Below are 20,064 nucleotides of genomic sequence, written 5' to 3'. Positions count from 1 at the left end.
GTTCCCCGCATCGTGTTCCCACATGCTTTATGCATCCATTAGCCCTCTGTGTCTGTACTGATACACACTTAGGGTACCGTTACACCTAGCGATGCACCAGCGATCCCGACTAGCGATATGACGTGGTCAGGATCGCTGGTGCATCGCTAGGTGGTCGCTAGTGAGCTGCCACTCAGGCAGATCTCACTAGCGACATCGCTGGGGACGGGGATCGCTACTTACATGTCAGACGAGGCGATCCTGCGTCCTCCCGCCCGGCTCCACGCGTCGCTCGTCGTCACAGCAGGAAGCGCCGCAGGAAGTGACCGACGAGAAATGATCCAGCAGCTTTTCGCGCGATCAGCGATAACCAGCGGGGGAGCCAGTCAGAGGTAAGTATCACATGCAGCGATATCGCTAGTAATATCGCTGCAACGTCACAAAATCGGTGACTTTGCAGCGATATTGCTAGCGATATCGCAGTGTGTAACGGGGGCTTTAACATTACGGCTGGTCCATACAATCAGGGCAATTGTTACCACCCACCTTTCGTGTCTCCCCTTTTTCCCTCATAGATTGTAAGCTTGCGAGCAGGGCCCTCACTCCTCTTAGTATCTGTTATGATCTATGTGATTATTGTTATGCTGTAATGTCCATCATCTGTACAAGTCCCCTCTGAAATGTAAAGTGCTGCGGAATATGTCGGCGCTATAGAAATAAAATTTATTATTATTATTATTATTATTATTATTTTATTGATGTGAGGGGAAGCCCTTTATTTTTAAGGGAAATACCACTTACCATGTATCTATGCTTGGCTCTGTAGCAACATACATTGATCATCATGTATACACTATAATCTGTGGTTTAGGTTCTAGAGATCAATACAATTAGTTTTGTGTTCATTGTGGATTAATTCAGTCCTGGAGGTTTCACATTTAAATTCCCATAAGCAATAACTCTTTTGCACTATGCACTTTATGTTTAATATGTGAATAATCATTTTTTGAATCATCACATTTTCTTTATTGTTCCTCATTTTACTATTGATTTTTGGATCTAAACAGCAGCTGTGCTTCATTGCGCTAGTACTTACCTTTGACTTTTCCGGTGCTTGCACTCCTTGTTCTGTTAGCTCGAATTGTAACATATGCATTTAATTATACACTTTTTTTTATGTTTCATCAATCAAGATTATTTTTAATCTTTAAAATTCTTTGGCAATGTATCGTTTGTACCTCTAGTTTTACTTCTGAAGGTTGTGCATATAAATTCCATGAATGGACGTATTTTGCCCTATTTTATGCTAATTTTAAGACTGTGTTAACTTATTTATTTAAGGGCCCACACTATGGCCAAGGCTTCTTTTGCTATTGTCGTTTATGCCCTCTCCCTCTCCAATAGGTTCAGGGAAGCATAGGATACCGGGTGTTCCTGACCGCCAGTCCCTGCTTGACTGAGTGTGGATTCATTTCTGGTATCTGATGCATCTGTTTGAGAAATGACCAGGCGGTAGAAGTCAAGAACAGTCAGGACTGGGCATTAGGCTTACTGGGTTTTCAACTGGAGAAATGCGGATTCACATTCCGAGGTCCAGATAAGATTGCAGGCATATCTTTTGATGGTGAGGTCAGTGAGGGGCGATTCTACAGTGCTGTAATTGGAGATACATTTTTAATAATAGTTTACTGTTCTAAGGAATGTGTGGACATGATTTTGATTGGCTGGAGGACGCCACTGGGAAATATCTTCTATTTTTTCAGGTTTGGATGAATGCACTCACCATCCAATGCCCCAGGTATATTACCTCGACCTCATCCCCTTCTGGCACTTGTAGAGAGGGATGGTAAGCTGAGCTTTGCTGCCATTTGCATCACCTGGGACATGTGCTGAAGATGCTCTTCCGCTAAAGATAGCAATGTCATCCAGGTAGGCCTGGGCTTACTCCTGACATTCCTCTAACAACTGGTCCACCATCCTTTGGAATGTAGTTGGGGCGCTCTTCATCCCAAATGGCATGCTGGTAAGCTCACACAGTCCATAAGGGGTGATGAATGCAGACTTCTCTTGTGCCACTTTTGTGAGTGGGATCTGGTAATATCCCTTGCTAAGATCGATGATAGATATGTACAGAGATCCTCCTAAACTATCTACTAGTTCCTATACCCAAGGAATAGGGTAGGCGCCTGTAATGGTGACCTCTTCGCCTATAATTCACACGGAAACAAGTACTTTTGTTTTTCTTGTGCACCAACACTACATTTGCTGCCCATCGGATTTGGGAAGAAACTATGACTTCCATATTCAACATGTCATCCACCACAGCCTTCATCATTGCCAACACTGGAGGTGTCACCCAGTAGGCAGGTTATCGGAGTGGAGTAACTGCCCCTGTGTTGACATAATGCCGAACCAGGTGTTAGGTGTCAGGTTTCTGCGTCTGCTCTGCAGGAATCCAGAGCCTCACATTCTGCGGTCTCCTGCTGTCTTTCTACTGCAGAGGAGATTACTTTGCAGCAGACCGCTCCAGAGACTAAGTTTCTCTGTGCTCCTACTGGGCATGCTCACGAGACGATCTCCCATTGGAGATCGGGAGTCATGTGCCCAGGTCCTGTTCCAGATCTCATTGGTCCCGCACGGCTATAAAAAGTGCACGTGGCCGTTCCGCCATGTGCTAGTATAGACTTTACTTGCTATGTGTGAATGGTGATGGATGTATGATTCCAGTGACTGACTCATTATAAAACCCCTTCCCGCTGATATTACATATGTGGATAGGGAATTAGTTTAGTAGTCAGCACCAGTTAGTCGCAAGCCTTAGGCCACTGTGCACACCACACCTCTACGCTAGCGTCCGACATTGCACGTGCTTTCTAGCTTTGTCATCGAGCTGCAGTGTCCTACGCCGCGCTACAGTTGCAGCCCTCCTTGGTGCTCACAGCAGCCATGCCGCACACACAGTAGGTCTAGATGGACGCAGCTCCTCTGTCTTTGGTCCTGCTCCTGTGACCAGATACTGTGTGTGCATTTTCCTGAGGCCTGTGACACTAACAGGCTCAGCGTTTTTGTATGATTATGTTGCGGTGCCCCTGTGTGTGAACAGAGCCCGCTCTGCTCACTTCGGGTGAAGTTGAACCCGTGCTCATTATACCACCATATTGCTCCTCTGTCATTACCTAGCAGTGGTGTAACACCTACTGCACGGTGGACCCCAAGCGGCGAACGCAATTTATTATTCATTTTATTTAATGCATTCCGCCGTTCCTAACACCAGGGGTGTTCGTCCAGGCCGAATCATGAACAGTGAGCAATATGTTCCAAGCATTTTTGTTAACTGCTGTTTCTGTGATGGACCAAGCCTCTCCCTCAAAGGGACATCTGTTATCCCCATTCCTACCTTGGATTAAACCATTACGTCTGGGATCTGGTCCAAGTTTGGACATTTTAAAGGAGGACAACAAACTGCTAAGTTGGTGACCTCCCTTTATTCATAAGCTTTTATTCTGCTGACATGAAAGGTCCATTCACGAACACCTGTTTAATCCAAGGCCATTGCATAGTCAGTCTCACCATATTTCCTGGTAATGTGAATGGAACTGCCCACATGGCTTTAAGCTTGTTTTTGCATGTTGGTATGAGTTCTAGAACATTCTTTCCACAGACAAATTCTCGTTGTTGGGCACCTCAATTTTACCACTGTTGCTGCCTTTTTGAGCAATTTCTAAATTCCCATGGGTTATGGTCATGAGGTATCTCATCTTTTCCCTAAGCTTTTGGACATAGTCCAGAATGGGAACCTCTACTGTGGGAAAAGTGCCCTCCCAACTCATTTATATCAGCTGCAAAGGACCCTAATACTTTTCGCCATACAGCAATTCAAGTCCAGTAGTATCCTGCGGCACCTCATGGTAGGTGAAAAGGTGCTGCTGTACATACTGACTAATAAGCTGCTTGAGCTTTCCCTTGAAATACTCACACAACCCTTTAGTTTTTGGGATTATAGGGGGTAGTACGCATGGTGTGGACCCCATGTTTTTCCCAGAGGGTTTGAATCCACTCGCTTTGGAATTGGGTTCTCTTGTCAATCAATACCTCCTGCAGAAACTTTACTCGACTAAAAAACTTGGATGAGAGGCTCTTTATTTCTGAACATCTTTTAGTGACCCTTGTCCAAAAGAAAGTAAACAGCAGATGGGCCCGAATTAGGGATGAGCGAGTATACGCGTTAGGATTCGGTACTCGGCGAGTAATTCGGTAATCGCAGTACTCGAATCCTGGCGAGTATTTCACAACTCGCCTCACAATATTTGGCATGGGCCACACAGTACCCGCACAGCCCAGCACAGTCCCTGCACAGTCCCAGCACAGACCAGCACAGTCGCCGCACAGCCCAGCACAGTCTTGCACAGGCCAGCACTGTCCCACAAATCCCGACATAGTCCCCGCACAGTACCTGCAAAGCCAGCACAGTCCCGCACAGTCAGGCACAGTCGCTGCACAGTCCACGCCCAGCACATACACACATAGCCCATTACTCGCATTACCCATTGATTTACATTGGACTCTCTACTCATTACGAGTACCCGAGTATTAGGAGGTACACGTAACGAGTACAGCGAGTCCGAATACTTCACTACTCGCTCATCCCTAGCCCAAATCTCTTTGACCCCATGTGCCCAGCTGCAGGGACATCATGAGCCAAGCACAGGAGTTGGGGTCAGTACAACATGAGCTGATGGGCAAGGGTTCAGGGTTTCTCCAGGCATGTTGTTAGCTTTTCCCGATATAAGAGTCCATTCTCCCATCTATACACCTCCCCTTAATTTCTTTTCCCCAGGTCAAGCCTCTGTATTGCAAACAAGCTCTAGGGTGGGGTCCGTGAGTTGGGCTTGCCTAAACTCCATGCGATCTATCGCTCCTAATTCAATGGCCCTAGTCTGGTCAGGTGTACTCCCCGCCGTCGGCTCAGAGGAGGATGATGGAGGTTTGGAGTGTGGGTTGTCATCGGGAGGGTTGGCTGAATGATCCACGTGACAGTGTTGCTTGGCTTAGTTGTGGGTGAACTATGACAAATTGGCTGGACATGATATACAAAAGAGAACAATTGGCGTCTAAAATACTTCAAAAATAACGATGAATCGTTTATTAAACATGTGACAAAACATGTGTAACAAGTAGTGTTGAGCATTCCGATACTGCAAATATCAGGTATAGGCCGATATTCGCGGTATCGGAATTCCGATACTGAGTTCCGATACTTTTTGCATATCGAATACCGGAATCGGAAGTTCCCATAATGCTATGAGCCAGTTTGATTTGATTCAGCCAATGAGGAATCCTAAGAAGTGTGGGCACATCCTTTTAGGCATGTAGACATGTTAACTAATGGCATGGCTGTGATTAGCTGCTGAAATGAGGTCATGATGCACTATAAAAGACGCCGCCGCCATTTAGGGTTCACTCTGCTGTGAATTCAGTTAGGGACAGGCTGCTGTTCAAGACTCTGAGGGACAGTTAGAGATAGCGATTTGCTATATAATATTGTGCTTTACCCAGGCTACATTATCAATCACTGTAGCTTTCTTTTGCCTTGCAGCACTGTTCACAGCTGTCTGCAAGGTCTGTGGTTGTAGGCCGCTCAGCGTGCGTCACTGCCTCATACATATTTATTTTTGTTTTATTGCTGCTCAGTTTTCATTAATTCTCCTATTAGTGTGCATCCATCCGTATCCATCTACATTGGTTTCAAACACTATATAGGAGTAGATAGCGGAGCCTTTCTGCAGCCTTTCAGTGCTAGTGCCCAGTTCTCTGCACTGTTCACGGCTGTCTGTGAGGTCTCTGTGTTTGAGTGCAGCTCACACTGTAGCGTATTCTGCAGCCACCTCTGGTTGCAGTCCGCTCAGCGTGCGTCACTGCCTCATACATAGTTGTTTTTTTGTTTTATAGCAGCTCATTTTTCCTGACTTTTTTCTCCTATTAGTGTGCTTCCATCCGTATCCATTTAAATTGGTAGGTTGCAAACACTATATAGGAGTAGATAGAGGAGCCTTTTTTCTGGCTTGTGCCCTGCAGCCACAGCCAGCTTAGTATTAGCCTATTTTTTGGAGCCTCATCTATTGCATTGTAGGTTACCTTCCTGCATTGTAATAGCTCCAAAAAGTTTGTGATACCATCGCTTTCACATCTTTGGTCACATCCTTTTTGTTTATTTGAAAAAAAAACATGTAAATAAAGTTCACTAAACACTCCACTTGACAGTTGTGTAGACCACTTTAGCTCATATTAAAGTGTAGTCCACACACTTTATAAAATTAATGTTTCTTATACATGTTAGCAGCTGTTCAGGAATAAGCACACTAAGCCCACCCTTTGTACTTTTCTGCCTATCTTTATCAGTCTACCAAGATGAAGAAGGCAGGGAGTAAGGCACGTGGTCGTGGGCGTGGAGTTGCAGCAGGGAGAGGACGTGGGGATTCTGTGCCTGCCGCGGGCACCAGTGACTCAGCATCCCCCAGTTTTACCAGGCAACAGTCCTTTATGCGCAGCTTTGTAGGACCTTGCCGTACCCCACTGCTGCGGGACGAACAAATTGAAGCTGTTGTCGGATGTATGGCAGCTAACGCATCGACTTCAATTACTTCCAAATCCTCTCAGGGCCAGGGCACTGAAGAGCAACCATCTGTCTCTTCACCACCTGGCAAATTGCCAAGGCAGTCAGAGAGCCCTGGACAGGAGCCATCTCTACTTCTGTTCTCTGAATCTCTTGGCTTGGAAACAGGGGGCCAGCCAAGCAGCATTCTAGAATGTGAAGAAGAGGGAGTATGCAGTGATGCGCAACTGCTTTGTCCCTCTGAATCTGATGAGGCGGGTGGGCCAGTGCCTATGGTCAGCACACCTCAGTATGCATCAGATGATGAGACTCAGGTGCCACTTTCTGGTGCGTACTGTGCTGGCGAGACTACCCAGGAGAAGCAGGTGTTTGAAGAGGGGAGTGTAGATGATGAGGTTCTTGACCCGAACAGGAAGGTGGTGGGAGCAGCTCTGAGGAAGAGATTTCCCGAATGGCCAAAACAGGAGGGAGAGGGAGGGGGCATAGTTGGTTGTCTGTAGCCTCCACTTTGGCACCCGTGAGGAGCAATCCTCTTCCAAAACCCAAAGCGGGCGCTCCCAGGACTTGCAGTGCGTGGTCCTTTTTTGACACAGTTGCAGATGACATTTGCTTTGTCAAATGCAAGCTGTGTAATCATAAAGTCAAAAGAGGGAAAAGTGTCAGCAACCTGAATACCACAAATATGTGGAAACATGTGCGGACCAAGCACGTGGTGGAGTTACAAAGACACTGAAGACGTAGGTCAACCTACAGCACAACTTACCACCTCTTCAGCTCGTGTTGTAGCCTCTTCCTCCAGCTCACACACAGCTGATTCGGCTTCCTCACAGGATTGCCATGGAAGAACCTCTGGCACTGATGTCCGGAGACCCAGTGACATTCCACCCACAGCACGATGTTCCCTCTCATCCTCACACTCCTAGGCCACTCTTCAGCCATCAGTAGCACAGGCATGGGAGAAAAGGTGGCCATACTCGGCAAACCATCCCCGAGCACAGGCTCTGAATGCTGGCATTGTAAAACTACTGTCCCTTGAAATGCTCTCATTCAGGCTGGTGGAGACTGGCACCTTCCGTAACTTCTTGGCATTGGCAGTCCCACAATACACCATGCCCAGCCACTTTTATTTCAGCAGGGAAGCCGTCCCTGTCCTACAAAAGCATGTGGAGGGAAAAATTAAACATGCGCTACTAAACACCGTCAGTAGCAAGGTCCACCTGACCACTGATGCGTGGACCAGTAACCATGAACAGGGACAATATATTTCCCTCACTGCCCATTTGGTCAATGTTGTGGAGCCGGGTACAGATCTTGATATTGGCGCTGTACGTGTTCTGCCAACTCCAAGGATTGCAGGAATCCAGTCTGTACACATTGACTCCTCCTCATACTCCAGTTCCTCTGAATTAGCGCTGCAGGAGCCTGCTATGACCGATATGAGCACAGCTGTGGGCAAACGTCAACAGGCTGTACTGAAATTAATTTCTTTGGGGAATCAAAGCCACACAGCGCAGGAGATCTGGAATGCCATCAAGCAGGAGAGCAACGTGTGGTTTCTGCCAGCGAATCTCCAGCCAGGCTTGGTAGTGTGTGACAATGGCCGAAATCTGGTGGCAGCTCTGGGCCTAGGCAACCTCACTCACATCCCATGTCTGGCACATGTGCTCAACTTGGTCATGCAGAGCTTTCTGAGGGGCTATCCGGATCTTGATGCACTGCTGCACAAGGTCGCATAGAGTGCACTCACTTGCGGCTTTCCAGCATGGCAAGATCGCGCATTGCAGCTCTCCATCACCTATTCCGCCTTCCGGAACATCGCATCATATGTGACCTACCCACCAGGTGGAATCCAAAGTTACATATGTTGGAGCGGTTGTGTGAGCAGCAGGCAGCAGTTATGGAGTACCAGCTGCATCAGGCGCAAACAAGTCGCACTGTTTGCCGGTCACACTTCAGCACCACTGAGTGGGCCTCTATGAAGGACATCTGCCATGTTTTGCGTACCTTCGATGATTCCACGCGGATGGCGAGTGCAGATAATGCACTAGTCAGCATGACTGTCCCCCTTATCTGCCTGCATCAAAAAACACTGCAAGAACTAAGGGAGGAGGTTTTGGAAGAGGTGGAGGATGAGGAGTCACAAATGCCATCTGCTTCTGGACAGTCAGCGCAACGTGGTTCCTCACAAAGGCCTAGGCAGGGGACACTTTGTGAGAAGGATGAGGAGGAGTCAATGGAGGATGAAGACATCTCTCCAGAGGAGGGAGGTACACAATGCTCTAGTAGTCAGTATGTAGAGCAAGGGTGGGGTGATGCAGAGCAGGCAGAGATGACGCCTCAAGCAGGGGACAGCGTTTCTTTGGCAGTTGGGAGTCTGCAGCATATGGTTGATTTCATGCTGCAGTGCCTGAGAAATGACCGCCACATCGCCCTCATTCTCTACACGGCTGATTATTGGTTGCACACCCTTCTAGATCCTCGCTACCGGGAAAACTTACAAAGCCTCATAACACCGTTGAACCGGGAGCATAAAATGCGGGAGTACGAAGACACACTGGTGCATTCCATCATGTTCTCCATTCCACCCAAGAGCAGTGCTGCTAGTGCTTTACAAAGCAGCTCTGGGCATCGAGGCAGTGGAGGAAGCTCTGCACAAAGAGGGAGCAGAGGCAGCACCTCAGCACAAAGCAAGACCAGTATGGCCCAAACATAGCAAAGTTTTGTGTGTCTGCCACAAATGTCTACACCAACACTGACGGCTCCAGTCAGCAGGAGGTAACGTTTCCGTCAGATGCTGACAGACTACATGTCTTGCCCTGTCAGTGTACTCCCAGACGGCTCTTTCCTTTCAAGTTTTGGGTCTCTAAGCTGGATATACGGCGACTATCCTCCAATAACGTTGACCGGCTTACTTTTCTGAAAATGAACAAGGCCTGGATCTTGCCGGAATTTGCCAGTCCTCTTCCAGAATAAATAATTGGTTGTCAACAGTATCCAGGTCTCCTGTTGTGATCATGTTTCTGCCACCTGAACTGTAATCCCTGGGCTCCAACACCGCCAGTTGTTGCTCTGAAGTGCCATCTGCACAGAGAAAAACACTAGCTCCTGTGTTAGTGGGGTTCAGTAATACCAGCTGCTCCCCTGCTGTGTATCCGGCAAAGTCTCCTGCTGCCTCCACATTCAAACTACATCAGATATAAAACTTGCTCCAAGTAGGCCTCAGCCTACTCCATGATTGACCCTGGGCTCCAACACTGCCAGTTTCTGCTCAGAAGTGCAGTCTGCACAGAGAAAACACATGCTCCAGTGTTAGTGGGGTTCAGTAACGCCAGCTGCTCCCCTGATGTGTGTCCGACAAAGTCTCCTGCTGCCTCCACATTCAAACTACATCAGATATAAAACTTGCTCCAATTAGGCCTCAGCCTAAACCCTGATTGAACCTAGGCTCCAACACTGCCAGTTGCTGCTCAGAAGTGCCATCTGCACAGAGAAAAACACATGCTCCAGTGTTAGTGGGGTTCAGTAACGCCAGCTGTTCCCCTGCTGTGTGTCCGGCAAAGTCTCCTGCTGCCTCCACATTCAAACTACATCAGATATAAAACTTGCTCCAATTAGGTCTCAGCCTAAACCCTGATTGAACCTGGGCTCCAACACCGCCAGTTGCTGCTCAGACATGCCATCTGCACAGAGAAAAACACTAGCTCCTGTGTTAGTGGGGTTCAGTAATGCCAGCTGCTCCCCTGCTGTGTGTCCGGCAATATCTCCTGCTCCCTCCACATTCAAACTACATCAGATTTTAACTTGCTTCAAGTAGGCCTCAGCCTACTCCATGATTGACCCTGGGCTCCAACACTGCCAGTTATTGCTCAGAAGTGCCATCTGCACAGAGAAAAACACATGCTCCTGTGTTAGTGGGGTTCAGTAACGCTAGCTGCTCCCCTGCTGTGTGTCCGGCAATGTCTACTGCTGCCTCCACATTCACACTTCTACTAATTTCAAACGTGCTCCAATTAGGCCTCTGGCTCCACTCTGTCTCTAGTATTTACCCTGGCCTCCAACAATGCCAGTTGCTGCTCAGAAGTGCCGACTGCACAATCAACACTTGTTCCTGAGTTACTGGGGTTCAGTAACGTCAGCTGATGCCCTGATGTGTGTCCTGCAATGTCTCCTGCTCTGTCCACATTCCCCCTTCTCCACACTGATGAGGGGCAATAACCCAAAACAGCTGTCTGTGGATGGATACCATGTTTTGGCATAGGTGGTTTCCTTCATTGGAGACTGCCCTTCCCTTGGTTGTTCCTTCCCGGGGAAAGACCTGGCTAGTCATTGCTTGCGTTGAGAAACATGTGATGGTGTCTCCGCGGCTTGTGTTTTGCATGTTTTAGTCCCTGGAGCGTCTGCTTGCTGCTGACTCAAACATGGTGTTAAATCGGAGCTTGAAGGAGCAACCAGACGCCTAGCATCAGCTTGGGCAAGACTCCGGGACCGACATCTCAGATGAGCAGGAATCTCTGCGTCCGCAGAAGAATAGGTAGAGATTCCCCCTGTGCAGTGGGGGAAAATCGACGCCTAACAGACCCCTTTACATTTTTCACTCTGTTTCATTGCAGCCATTTGGTAAGTTCATTTTTTTTCTCATTAATGTACACTCCACACCCCATCTTGACTGAAAAAGACAGAAAAGTAGAAATTTTTGCAGATTTATTAAAAAAGAAAAACTGAAATCTCACATGGTCATAAGAATTCAGACCCTTTGGTCAGACACTCATGTGTAAGTCTCATACTGTTCATTTCCTTGTGATCCTCCTTGAGATGGCTCTACTCCTTCATTGGAGTCCAGCTGTGTGTAATTACACTGATAGGAATTGATGTGTAAAGGCGCACACCTGTCTATATAAGACCTCACAGCCCACAGTCATGTCAGACTGGCTCCTGCCTCCTGTGACCGCTGCTCCAATGCTCCCCCTCCTCCGCCGATGTCTTCTGGGACAGTAACTCATGTATAAGCTGGGAGGGGGCATTATCAGAACGAAAAAATGTGCTGAAAAACTCGGCTTACACACGAGTATATACAGTCCTCCTTTGCTATTCAAAGCCATGTAAAAGATCCATTCTGCCTGGATGGGAAGTTTCCAGAAGAAGTGCTTGGTCTTGGGCAGATTGGTCAATGGCTCTCCTGGCTCTTTCCCTTGAGGAGGCTGCTTCCAAGTAACATGAGGCTTGTACATGTTCCTGACATGGGTCTCAGGCCAGACAGACTGAGCACAATACAGGCCCTCGCTTGTTACACTGGATCCAGAATTTAATTCTAATGCTTTTGGTGTCTGGTAGAATCCAATTTCCTGACATTGATCATACAGCTCCCCCAACTCCTGTATTATATTCACCTTACAGCTGCTTCACCCGCTATGACAGTGGCTCCATTGGGATTCGGGGCAAAAATTAACTGTGAACCTTACAAAACGCAGGTTTCACAACACCCCTCAGACTGTACATACCGGTTATATTGGCGATCTCGCCTTCTGGACATGGGACGCAGTCATAGCAGCAGATGTGAATTGTCGGTTTTGCCTTTTTCCAGCTTCCAGGTGAGCAGGGATCTGAGCAGCGGGATACTGGGACCTGAGAAAGAGATGATAACTTTACCGGAAGGACAAAGACTGAATGCTGATAAATGAGACAAGTGAAGGAGCCGCACGGTCGACAGGCCGCAGGACAATTTAGAGGGTGGGAGTGAAGGGGTTAACTTGTGTGACAATAAAGATGGGAGAGATTTTTGGTGGTGTACATGCAAGGAGTCTGATTGGTGTGAGGGAGTTTTGGAGGCGGAGTTGTGGGGAGTTATTTAACCCATTTCTGCCATATGACATACTATCCCATCCATGTGCCCTGGGCCTTAATGCCCATTGACAGGATAATACGTCATAATCGATCAGCGGCGCTCACGAGGTGAGCGACGCTGAACGCAGCTGATTATCACAGATGACACACGGCACTATGTGCCAGGGGCATTCAAGGACTGCTCCCGGCACATTAACTCCCAACACACTGCGATCAAACATGATCTCAGTGTTCTGGGGGCATAGGAAAGAATCGCACAGGGAGGGGGCTCCCTGCGTGCTTTCCTGAGACCCTCAGATCGCGTTGATAGCGTTGTTCCAAGGGCCTCCTCCCTGCCGGCCCCCGGATCTGAGAGCAGGTGCTGAGAAGCCTCCTACACTGCCTGGTGCTCTGCAAAGTGTCCGATCAGTGATCTGACTTTGCATAGCAATGTCCCACCTTGCGACAATGTAAAAAAGTAAAAATAAAAATTAGCATGTGTAAAAATATATTTTTTTAAATTACTAAATAAAAAAAAAATTCCCCAATACCGTGTATACTCGAATATAAGTCGAGATTTTCAGCCCAAAAAATTGGGCTGAAAGTCCCCCTCTCGTCTTATATTCGAGTCATATACAAAGGGGGTCAGAGGGGGAGGGGGGGCGGGGGTGTCAGGTCATACTTACCCGTCCTGACGCTGTCTCTTGAGCCCCCAGCTTCTCCCCGTGCTCTCTCTTCCTGCCTTCAGCGGTCACGTGGTGCCGCTCATTAAAACTCATGAATATGCGCATATTAATGAGTTTTAATGAGCGGTATCACAAGACCGCTGAATGCAGGAAGAGAGAGCGCGGAGAAGCTGGGGACTCAAGCGACAGCGTCAGGACGGGTAAGTATAGCGATACTCACCTGTCCTGCGTCCATGGCTGCTTGCTGCTGTCTGTCATCGGTCAGTGACTTCAGACAGCAGAGAGCGCGGTGACGTGGTTAGTGCGCGCCGCGCCCCCTGCAGTCTGAACGTCACTGACTGATGATGTGGCAGATAGCGGTGAGCAGCCATGGACGCAGGACAGGTGAGTATCTGACACCCAGCGACGGAGAGGTGAGTATGTCATTTTTTTATTTTTACATGCAGCAGCAGCAGCACATGGGGGCAGCACATGAGGGAACAATCTATGGAGCTATTTATGGGGGCAGCATATGAGGGAACAATCTATGGAGCTATTTATGGGGGCAGCATATGAGGGAACAATCTATGGAGCTATTTATGGGGGCAGCATATGAGGGAACAATCTATGGAGCTATTTATGGGGTCAGCATATGAGGGAACAATCTATGGAGCTATTTATGGGGGCAGCATATGAGGGAACAATCTATGGAGCTATTTATGGGGTCAGCATATGAGGGAATAATCTATGGAGCTTCTTGTGGGGGCAGCATATGGGGGAATAATCTGGAGCTTCTTGTGGGGGCAGCATATGGGGGAACAATCTATGGAGCTCCTTATGGGGTCAGCATATGAGGGAATAATCTATGGAGCTTCTTGTGGGGGCAGCATATGGGGGAATAATCTATGGAGCTTCTTCTGAGGACACCATATGGGGGAATAATCTATGGAGCATTTCCCACCCTAGACTTATACTCGAGTCAATAAGTTCTCCCAGTTTTTTGTGGCAAAATTAGGGGGGTCGACTTATACTCGGATCGACTTATACTCGAGTATATACGGTAATTTAATTTCTTTATGTAAATATAAAAAAACAATAAAAGTACGCATATTTAGTATTACCGGGTCCTTAATGACCCGCCCTATAAAACTGTCCCACTAGTTAACCCCTTTAGTGAACCCATTCAAAAAAAAAAAGGCAAAAAACTATGCTTTATCATTATACCGCCGAACAAAAAGTGCAATAACACGTGATCAAAAAGATGAATATAAATAAGCATGGCACCACTGAAAAAGACATCTTGTCTTGCAAAAAATGAGCCACCATACTGCATCATCAGCGAAAAATAAAAAGTTATAACTCGCAGAATAAAGCAATGCAAAAATTATTATTTTTTTATATAAAATTGTTTATTGTAAAAAAGCACCAAAACGTAAAAATATGATGTAAATGAGGTATCGCTGTCATCGTACTGACACGAAGAATAAATCTGCTTTATCAATTGGTAACAATTGGAAAATGGTAACAATAAAAACATCAATTCGTCACGCAAAAAATAAGACCTAACATGACTCGGTGGGCCAAAATATGGAAAAATTATAGCTCTCAAAATGTGATGCAAAAACTATTTTTACGATAAAAAGCATCTTTAAGCGTATGACAGCTGCCAAACATAAAAACCCACTATAAATAGTAAATCAAACCACCTTTATAATAATAAAAAGTATTTATTTCCATTTTCCCATTAGGGTTAGGGTTGGGGCTAAAATTAGGGTTAGGGTGGGGGCTAAAGTTGGGAATAAAGTTAGGGTAGGGGCTAAAGTTAGGGTTAGCATTGGGGATAAAGTAAGGGTTAGAGTTGTAGCTAGGGTTAGGGTAGGGGCTAAAGTTAGGGTTAAGGTTGGGGCTAAAGTTAGGGTTAGGGCTAAAGTTAGAATTAGGGTTAGGGTTGGGATTAGGGTTAGGGGTGTGTTAGGGTTAGGTTTGAGGTTAGGCTTATGGTTAGGGTTGGGTTTTGAGTTAGGGGTGTGTTCGGGTTAAGGTTGTAGATAGAATTGTGGGGTTTAGGCACATCAGGGGCTCTTCAAATGTGACATCGCATCTGATCTCAATTCCAGCCAATTTTGAATTGAAAAAGTCAAACGGTGCTCCTTCCCTTTCCTAGCTCTGCTATGCGCCCAAACAGTGGTTTATCCCCACATATGGGGTATCAGGACCAATACTACTCAGGACAAATTGCAAAACAACTTTTTGGGTCCAATTTCTTCTGTTACCATTGGGAAGATAAAAAAATTGGGGACTAAAAGATCATGCTTGTGGAAAAAATATGATTTTTTTTTATTTTCACGCCCCGGCGTTATAAACTTCTGTGAAGAACTTGGGGGTTCAAAGTGCTCACCACAAATCTAGATAATTTCCATGGGAGTCTAGTATCCAAAATAGGGTCACTTGTGGGGGGCTTCCACTGTTCAGGCACATCAGGGGCTTTCCAAACGCGACATGGCGCCGATCTCAATTCTAGCCAATTTTGCGTTGAAAAAGTCAAACGGCGCTTATTACCTTCCGAGCTCTGCCATGCGCCCAAACAATGGTTTACTCCCACATTTGAGGTATCAGTATACTCAGGACAAATTGCACAATATCTTTTGGGGTCCTGTTTCCCTTGGAAAAATAAAAATTGGGGTGAAAAGATCATTTTTGTAGGAAAAATGATTTTTTAATTTTACGGCTGTACGTTATAAACTTCTGTGAAGCCCTTGGGTGTTCAAAGTTCTCACCACACATTTAGATAAGTTCCTTGGGGGATCTAATTTCCCAAATGGTATCATTTCTGGGGGGTTTCCACTGTTTAAGCATGTCAGGGCCTCTCCAAACGTGACATGGCATCCAGCCAATTCTACATTGAAAAAGTCAAAGAGTGCTCCTTCCCTTCCGAGCTCTGCCATGTGCCCAAACAATAGTTTTCACCCACATTTGAGGTATCAGCATACTCAGGACAAATCGCACATTAACTTTTGGGGTCCTGATTCCCTTGGGAAAATAAAAATTGGGAGTGAAAAGATCATTTTTGTGGAAAAAATATATTTTTTTAATTTTACGGCTGTACGTTATAAACTTCTGTGAAGCACTTTAGTGTTCAAAGTTCTCACCACACATCTAAATAAATTCCTTAGGGTTCTAGTTTCCAAAATGGGGTCACTTGTGGGGGGGTTTCCACTGTTACTCACATCAGAGGCTCTCCAAACGCGGCATGGCGTCCAATCTCTATTCTAATCAATTTTGCGTTGAAAAAGTCAAGCAGCGCTACTTCCCTTCCGTGCTCTGCCTTGCCCAAAAACAGTGGTTCCCCCCATATATGGCATATCAGCGTACTCAGGAAAAGTTGCACAGTAACGCTTGGGTCCAATTTCTCCTGATAGCCTTGGTAAAATAAAAAAATTGAACCTGAAGTAATGTTTTTGAGAAATAAAGTTAAATGTTCATTTTTTTAAACATTCAAAAAATTCCTGTGAAGCACTTGAAGGGTTAATAAACTTCTTGAATGTGGTTTGAGCACCTTTATGGGTGCAGTTTTTAGAAAGGTGTCACTTTTGGGTATTTTCTATCATATAGACCCCTCAAAGTGACTTCAAATGTGATGTGGTCCTGAAAAAAATGGTGTTGTAAAAATGAGAAATCGCTAGTCAACTTTTAGGCTAAGTGCCCACGTTGCAGAAATGCTGCAGAAATGTCTGCAGAATTTCCACAACTCCCTGCCGCGGGTAAAACGCATGCAAAATTCAAATGTATTTTCCCTTAAAACACAAGCGTTTTGCAACCGTTTTAGCTTGCAGAATGCTTGCGATTTTCCAAGCAATTTGAAGCATCGCTTGGAAAAGTGATTGACAGGTCGGACACACTTGTCAAGCATAGTGCTTGACAAGCGTGACCAACTTTTTACTATTGATGCTGCCTATGCAGCATCAACAGAAAAAGATAGGATGTTAAAAATAATTAAAAAAAATAAAAAATAGAGATATACAGTACTCACCTTCTGTCGGCCCCCTAAGTTGTCCTGCCTCTCATCGACGCTGCCGGCAACTTCCGTTCCCAGGGATGCCTTGCAACAATGACTTCTGATGATGTAGCATCACATGAGACCACTACATCATCAGAGGTCATTCGCGCAATGCATCCCAGGGAACGGAAGATGCTGGCAGCGTGGCTGAGAGGGGGGATGACTCCGGGGGCCGACAGAAGGTGAGTATATCCCTAGTTTTATTTTAATTCTATTTTTACAGGAATATGGTACCCAGGGCATGGACGGGAGTCTCCTCTCCTCCAGACCCTGGGTACCATCCGCACATGAAGCGCTCACTTTACGCATGGAGGGCATAGCCACATGCGCAAAGTGAGCATTTCAATGCAATCCTATGGTGAGAAAATCACCATGATTCCTCAGAAATAATGGACATTCTGGAAGTTTTACCGCTATACAATTCCACAATGGTAAAATCCGTAGCATGGGCACAGCAACTGCGGAATCCCCAAATTGTGCTGTTGTAAAGAAAACATGTGGGAAATGTTACTTAAGTATTTTTTGTGCCATATCTCTGTGGGCATGAATATTCAAAGTTGGAAAATTGTGAAATTTTCAAAATTTTCACCAAATATCCGTTTTTTCCCAAATAAACGCAAGTTATATCAAAGAAATTTTACCACTAACATGAAGTTGTCATGGTTGTTTCTGGTTGGAGTGTCTGATGGCTTTTTATAACCTCTTTGTGGGGCCATGCTTTGTCAGTTATACTTTTGCCCTCGGCTGAGTGTGCCAACCTCAGTGTGCCTGTGCCTTGTGCTGTGTTCTGATTTGCTTGTATGGTTCTGACCTGGTTTGCTCCCTGTTGTGTTTTGTACTTCTGATTTGGTACTGTTTATCTGATTGTTCAGTTTTCTGACTTCTGCTCTCCCCCTGACTTTCTCTGTGAGCCTGCTCCCTTTGTACCGCGTTGCCATACCCGGTTACTGACCCCGGCTTGTCTCAGACCTTTCTTAACCATCGTGCCCCATCATTCCCTGGTGTCCCGTGGCCCCCTGCTTCCTCTTCTGCCCAGAGGTATCAGTCACATTTCCCTGTCGCCACAGACAGAGCATGCTAGGCCCCACCTCCTTCCCCTCTGACCTGTGGCCATGTGCTGCAGAGCACACTCCACTCCCGGCATGCTGTCTCTCCCAGTGCTGCTGCACTGCTCCCGACCCTCTCAGCACATGAATGGTGTGAACACTGCAGTGTCAAGTTGGACGGGTCTCCTGTCCACTGTAGTCCAGACCGTTTCATCTGCTGGTGAGTGCTTGCTTGACGCTCACCCTGACAGAAGTATAATATGTCACGAGAAAACAATGTCAGAATCACCAGGATCCATGGAAGCGTTCCAGAGTTATTAGCTCATAGAGGGACAGTGGTCAGAATTGTAAAAATTGGCCCGGTCATTAACGTGCAAACCACCCTTGGGGGTTAAGGGGTTAAGGGATAGGGGAGAGTTTCTGCCGTCTCTTGCATCCTGGATCCAGCTGCCCAGCCACCCTTCTTCCTGTCACATCGGGGGCGATAGGTCCGGGTTAGTGGCTCATCCAGTGGTAATGGCATTTGGTGGGAAGGCACTAGTAGGGTATGGTGGCTTCTGTAACAGTCCAAGGCCACTTGGGGGTGTAAGTCCTGTGAAATTAGGGGAACTAATTCAGTGCTATTAATACCTAATTCTCTGGGCTGGTGCAGTGTGACAGAGGAAGATTAGGAAGGTTGTGGGTTCTGCCTCTGCACCAGACCTATCAGCTGGTTACTGTTATATAATGTTCGAGGTGCCAGGGTTGTGGCGCCCCAACTTTGTGGCAATGTTTAATAAAAGGCTGCTGCGGCCATTTTACCCAAGTTGCAGGCAGTCATGGGTTTTTTTCATGGATATTAGTTATACTGGTAAGAAGTGATGGTTACTTTTGACACAACCAATAATCCCTATTTATCTAGTTATGATTAGAGACAAATGAATTGATCATCAGAAGTCAAATATGTGATGGATTTTAAGAAATTTGTAGGTCTGAGACAGTGCAAATGATTTGTGATTTTATTCAATCAAACCACCAAAAAATGCCACCTCCATTTTACACATTGCACAAGATTACATTAGCCACACTAGCTTTATAAAGCTATAAAGCTTCTATAGCTATTGTCCCGAGTGTATAACGTCCTTCTGAGAGATCTGGGGTAGAAGATCACTATGTATTGGGAATTGCAGATCTTCCATTTAGCCTGTGTGTTTGTGTCCCATATTTAATGGATTTATTTTACTTTGGTGCTGAAGAGACTAACAAGCCTTCATATGCTGGTCAGAAACTTGCAGCTCCATTTTCAGCTGCTTCTGATCTGGTCATTATCTCTTTCTCTAAAACCTGGCCAGTCCCTCTCTGTCTTGCCAGTCAAAGCTTTGCTGCCTTGATCCATGGAGACGCTGTGCTGAATAGGAGTGTCACTGTGTGACTCGACCCCAACGAGTGGTCGGTCAATGAACAGGGCAACTCACACACAATAGGATGGAAAAGGAGAAAGGAATGCCATAGTGATAGAGAATGTGGGATGGTCACCACCTCAGCTCAGCCTGAGCCTTTCCCTGCACTCCCTAACACCCTATGAAGGTCCATCCGCCTGCCGCCATCAGGAACCTAATTCCTAGTGTCACCTCTCTCTGCTCTGGCTAATGCACTGGCTGGCAAGGAGCACTAGCCTTTGCCACTGCATATACTACACACAGGGGAAAGTGGCAAACACCAAAAGGGACTGGGAGAAAAAACGCCACACTTAGCTTATATGCACCGCTGCAAAGTTCCACACTGCAGATAGCAACAGGATTCTTAACACAAAACGTGGCAGGCACCAGAGAGCTGCTTCTGCTAGGCTGGTCTCCAGAAAGGACCTGTATAACCAACAGTCAGCTGATGCATCAGGTGACTCTA

The 20,064-nt window shown here is 46.4% G+C and overlaps 1 protein-coding gene across 1 annotated transcript in view; it reads right to left on the bottom strand.

Moving 5' to 3' along the window:
* Positions 1–20,064, bottom strand: part of LOC141096660 (vomeronasal type-2 receptor 26-like) — a 282,139-nt gene that overhangs the window by 36,554 nt on the left and 225,521 nt on the right. The window contains exon 6 of the mRNA XM_073583373.1: positions 12,091–12,232. Coding sequence (XP_073439474.1) covers positions 12,091–12,232 — 142 coding nt within the window. The remainder of the gene's footprint in view (positions 1–12,090; positions 12,233–20,064) is intronic.

The sequence above is a fragment of the Dendrobates tinctorius genome, unplaced genomic scaffold (assembly GCF_039654945.1).
Source record: "Dendrobates tinctorius isolate UK_male_01 unplaced genomic scaffold, ASM3965494v1 ptg000077l, whole genome shotgun sequence".
Taxonomy (NCBI): domain Eukaryota; kingdom Metazoa; phylum Chordata; class Amphibia; order Anura; family Dendrobatidae; genus Dendrobates; species Dendrobates tinctorius.
The sequence above is the reverse complement of the archived record's forward strand: the minus strand, read 5'-3'. Positions and strand labels throughout refer to the sequence as shown.